The sequence below is a fragment of the Atta cephalotes genome, assembly GCF_000143395.1.
Source record: "Atta cephalotes unplaced genomic scaffold scaffold00052, whole genome shotgun sequence".
Taxonomy (NCBI): domain Eukaryota; kingdom Metazoa; phylum Arthropoda; class Insecta; order Hymenoptera; family Formicidae; genus Atta; species Atta cephalotes.
Genome location: NW_012130116.1, coordinates 317,657 through 323,412, shown reverse-complemented (window position 1 = coordinate 323,412; position 5,756 = coordinate 317,657). Strand labels below are relative to the sequence as shown.

The following is a 5,756-nucleotide window of genomic DNA, read 5'->3' as shown; positions in this document are numbered from 1 at the left end:
TGGCGGCGTCAGTCGGCCGCTATATTGATCAAGTTAGATTTTGTGAGACGCACGTTGATAAGATCTCGCGAAATTTTTCGATCACACGCAACCACACATAATCCCACGCAATCCTCCCGCGTGACGTGCGTGCTTGCGTGCGTGCGCGTGTGCGTGGGTTCGTGTGTATGTGTTTGACGTCCATCGTTCGGTGTCTGCTCACGGCGAACGACAGCGAATTCGGGGCCGCGCGCGCGTCTCCCCCGGCAGTCGTGGCGTCGTCGCGCAAAATCCTCTTTCCTCGCCCATGACGTCACTCACGAATTACACAAGCGTCATCGTTCAGTCTGTTGTGGAAAATTTCACGGAGTCCATGGTGGCAGCGGTGAGGTGCGTCCTTTGAGCGAGACCGGCATATTACCCTCGTCACAACGCGACGACGACGACGACCAAGTGCATCGCGACCAAGAGTGAGCGTTCCTCTCTTTCCCCTTTGTCTTTGTCTTTCTCGTTCTCTCTCTCTATCTCTCTCTATCTCTCTCTCTCTCTTTCTTTTTCCCAGCATCATCGTCCGCCGATCATCGTCGCGATCATCAACATTATTTACATCAGCTACGCACGAAAGTACGAAGAAAGATTTCTTAACCGAACCTCTTGTGCATCGTTGTTGTTTATTGTCATGTCCATCTCGAACATCGACGTCGAGCAGCGTCGCCGAAGCTCGTCGACACCTCGATGACATGTCGCCTCGCATGACATTTCGCACCTGCCTCTGCGTCATACTTTCATGACTCCTTTTTAATCAGGAGTCTCATTAGATCATTTATCATTCGCGAAGTATTCATATGTGTCATCTTCATGAGCTTTGTTAGCCAAGATATTTTCCATTTGATCAGAGAAAAATATTTTTTTTGTTACTCAATGATTTTCTTTCCATAATGTTACCATAATATTCTGTAAGTTGATCATTTATTTTAAGCAATTTTTAGCAAAAGTTTTAAATATTCGATTTTTGAGAGAGATTAATGTCTTCTTATAATGTTTCTTATAATGAGATATGTGTTAAACAATATCTAATGATAATCTTCTTATAAAAGGAATTCCTGTCCAATCTTTCTGTTAGATTGTTTATGACATTGTGTTGTTTATAATATTTAACGTTATATGTTTGCTTAACTGTGTTTTTCTTTCATGTTGCAGTCAAAGTTCACGAAAGATTCTTCCTACGTTATCACAATGTCTATGCAACAATTCTGTTTGCGATGGAACAATCATCAACCGAATTTCATCTCAGTTTTTTCCAATTTGTTGAATAATGAGACTCTAGTAGATGTCACTCTCGCTGCTGAAGGCAGGCAGATTCAGGCTCATAAAGTCGTACTGTCAGCATGCAGCACATACTTTCAGTCACTATTCACAGTGAATCCTTGTCAGCATCCTATTGTCATACTCAAAGATATCAAGTTTTCCGACCTCAAGATTATGGTGGATTTTATGTATTACGGAGAAGTGAACATATCTCAAGAGCAATTACCATCTATCATAAAGGTAAAATAAAATGTTTCATTTGAGTAATCAACAATTTGTTGTTATACTTTGTGAATCTTGATGAGTAACATCTTATTTATTTAACAGACGGCGGAGAGCTTAAAGATAAAGGGACTCGCGGAAATGCATACAGCGTCATTAACTAAATGGCCAAGTGGAAGCAGCGAAACAGGTGGAGGGGATCGCGGCGAATCCTGTTCGCCAAGTCCTTCTCCATTATCTCCTTCTTTTCGCAGAAAAAGGTTAAGAAAGTCTTCAACTGGTTCAACGTCTGGTTCAGGTGATAAACCAGAAGAAATGAATGAAATCACATTAGTGGCTACTAACATTGTCAAACCTGAACCCCTCATTGTATCGCAAGAGAGTGGAGAGAATTTGAGGCGACCAGTAAACACCAGCACAGAATCTCAAGGCAGTATTGACGAAGATCAAATATCAATTGTAAGTAAATATTGATGTATGGTGCTTGTATTGTTTAATCTTCTTCTTAGTCCTATTGCTTGTGGCGGAGTGTGGTGACTTCTCTCATATGCCTGTGGTACATCCGCTGATTGTACACAGTCATATGGGATTTATAGTTTAACATTGATTCCGAACGACGAATTGATAGAGAAGTTTCCAGAGCAAACATACTATTCAGTAGTTTGCCATTGCCTCTCGAAAGGAGCTATAACATACAAAAATTTTCGGTTCTGCCGAGGATCGAACCCGGAATTTCTAGTATAGCAGAGTGCGCTGTCTGCTACGTCACACTCGCGCTCATTATTTAATCACAATTTTGTAATTTTTAAATAGTTAAATCACAAGTGTTAGTCAAAATTGTAAAAATATAAAATGTTTTCAAATAACATGTAATATATTATATTTTAGATGAGTAATATGGAAACTAGTTCTGCTAATACGCCAGCCCAAAGTGACGGTTCTATTCAAGATGTAAGTCAACAATCGGCAGGAAACATTGGACAAAGTTCTGTGTCTTCGCAACCACCTGTTCATCAAGGTAAGATGTCAATAAATATGTTTTATGCTGTTCAAATATAAATCTCTATAAGATTATTTAAAGGAGAGAGTCACACATATTCAGATATTACTTAGAATATAAACTACATGCTACAAAGAAAAAATTGATATATTAGAAATTAATATATAAAACTATAAAGGCAAATAATTTTACCACATTACTTTTTTTTATGCTGCATGTATAATTTTGTACATGGCTGTGAATTGAAGTTTTCCTTCACACATATAGATGAAAAATTTTTTTTTATATATATATTTCCCTAAATATTTTTTACATGTGTTTTGATTGTGCATCTTATGTTTATGTGACATTATAATTTGTCTAATATAATTTAAAATGTGCAATTATTTGAATATTTATATAAATTATATTTTATGAAAATAGATTCAAAACTTTAATACTTATTCACATTAAACATATTCAAAGCACATAATAGATTTGTATATATTTTATGCGAGTCAAATAAAATCATACATTATAAATTAATGTATACATGTGATATTAATGTATATCAAAAGTAAAAGTTCAAAAATTACAATTAAAAAAGCTCTTCCTATTTTTATATTTTTTAAAATTATATAATTTTTGGACTATCTATTTTCTGTTTTTTAATTCAAATTAAAAGAGAAAGAGTTATATGAGTTATATAGAATAAAAAATATATATATTCATTATATTAAACTTATTATTTATCAAACATTTTTCTGTCTTCATAAAAATAAAGTAGATAAATATTTTATCTATTATAATAGATTGATTAAAGTAGAGCGTTAATAATCTAGTTGATTGTGTGGCATAAAGAAAATTTGAAGATACAGTTTTTAATTTAATGGGAAATGTGTCATGCGTGAATGTTTAGCTACATTATAGATTTAATAATATAATTTCTTTCTTAGTAGACTGTACATTGTAAATCCATGCAGAATGCTCCGGCAACTTTGGCAAATTGCATGACACCTTCCCCCTTTAAGCAAATCTCTCCAACAATTGTTATTTGAATTATGCATACTGACTGTGGTGGGTATTTGAACTGCATGTCGATAAGCGAAAGTTACACACATTATATGCTGGCACAGATGCGTTTAAATGTATTGCACAAGGAGAATCAACAGACGTTTGACATGAAAATAGAGCGAAATTTCCGGAATTGAAATTCTAATAATGCGAATGTGCAAAGAAAATATTGTTTGTCATTCATAAAAGAAAGATCACCATGGTACACAGATACATAGCACATAGTATGTTATATTTCCGCAAGAGATATACATATCGGGCCTTTGACATTAACGAAGTTATGTATGTGTGCCTTATTCTGCCCTATAAATGTAACAAATGCCGTACACATATTTTAATATAAACAATGATGTGCTTAAAAATGTATCTGTGCCATGCCGCAACTCCATATTTAATACGCTCATATATCGTCTCTTCACAAGATTTTATTTTTAATCTATCATCTTTCGCTTATTTAGCTTAGTATTATTTTTCTACATATCATAGAATAAACTATTTTCTTTCGATTAGATCATAATTTATGTATGCCTTGTTTTATATAAACAGATATGCCGATATATGACATTCGTTATTGTTCATAGTTCAAGTTATTAATAGTGCAATATAATTGTGTAAAAATTGCATCTTTTGAATTAAAGTTTTTGACGTAATATATAAGTGAAATAAAATTTTTATATGAGATTTAATTACTGTATCAATGAATCGAACGAATCTCATAATTATCAAAATAAATTTAAATATAAATCGAAATTATAAAGAGACTTCTTTGCTTATAGTTTATTTTATAATGTTTCGTAATATTACTCTCTCATATTACTCTTTCTCTCTTTCTCTTTCTCTCTCCGACTTTATCATTTACCTTTGCTGTAAACGCAAAACGGGTTAATAATTCCTGTGCTCTGACCAAAGTTGAATCGGTCTGTTCTACAGGATTACAATGGACTATTATGGAGCACACATATCATCCGACACGTTTCGCTCTGTCCTCGTGTCAAACGAATCTGTCGATCCAAGCGTCGTCAGCATTTACGACGCCCGAAATAACAGCATCTTCGACCATCAGCGATCAGTACTCTGGTACCAGCACGACTGGTTCCAGTTGCGCCCTGACGAACTATCCGAACTCCTCCCACGGGACGTTGCAGCACGCGTCGTCGGGTGGCCCCTCGCCATCGGCGCAGTGCCCAAGCAATTGCCAGAGCCCTTGCGCCAGCCCGCAGACTGCGATTAAGAGGAAGCGTTCGACTAATCCGCAGGCAGATGAGAATTTTATACGCGCGCTTGATGCCGTGCGTTACGGTGGTATAGGATTTTGCAAAGCGGCCAGGATGTTCGGCGTGAATAATCGAACGCTTTGGCTTGAGTACAAGAAACGCGGCTATCCGAACAATCGGCCCAGCCTCAAGTCCCGCGTTAAACAGGAGGTCAATTCCTCGCCGCCGCCGGCACCCCCGGCGCAGCCTATGAACTCGCAAAGCCCAACGCCTATGGGCCCGCCCACAACTCCACATAGCACACATAACACACATACTACGCACACTACGCACACTATGCTGACAAGCCACAGTCCCCACACGATGCTGAGTGGTTATATTGACAGGCATACAGACTATACGTTACCGAGCTCTACGATGCCGATTAATCTGCATGGCGTTAATTACAATACCATGTGAACTGTACCCTATCCGGAAAGTCGCTTGTATAGATGAGCTTGAAAAATATTCTTCTCTATTCACCTTTTTCTTTCCTTTCCTGTTCCTTACATACAACTGAATTTACCACGACTTGTGCAAGACATTGAAAAGTCGAACTTCTTAATTTTAGACACCTTTTTCGCCTGGCCACTCAGATTTTTAAGTATTTCTCTCTGCCCAATGTCATGTACATTTGTCGCAAGACACAATCGCATCTCTTAATTAATTGTCTCTCAGCTATATCATATATTTTTTCTATAGACGATTTTAAAAAATTGAATTCAATTAATTTTTTAAAAAGGTAAAGGGATTATAGAACTTTCTATCTAAGATGAATTTCTTTACGTTGAAATATTGAAAAAGCACTTTAAAAATACTTTTGTTTGTCTAATCAAACACTATGTGTGTATGTATATATATATATATATATATATATATATATATATATATATAATAATAAGTAAANAATAATATTAATTATTAACTTATATCGTAGTAAG

At 36.1% G+C, this 5,756-nt stretch overlaps 1 protein-coding gene across 1 annotated transcript in view; it reads left to right on the top strand.

Moving 5' to 3' along the window:
• Nucleotides 1-1,215: 1,215 nt before the first annotated feature.
• Nucleotides 1,216-5,756, top strand: part of LOC105623010 (protein tramtrack, alpha isoform-like) — a 9,768-nt gene continuing 5,227 nt past the window's right edge. Inside the window, exons 1-3 of the mRNA XM_012204413.1 lie at nt 1,216-1,527; nt 1,615-1,968; nt 2,398-2,527. Of these exons, the coding sequence (XP_012059803.1) occupies nt 1,216-1,527; nt 1,615-1,968; nt 2,398-2,527 (796 nt within the window). The remainder of the gene's footprint in view (nt 1,528-1,614; nt 1,969-2,397; nt 2,528-5,756) is intronic.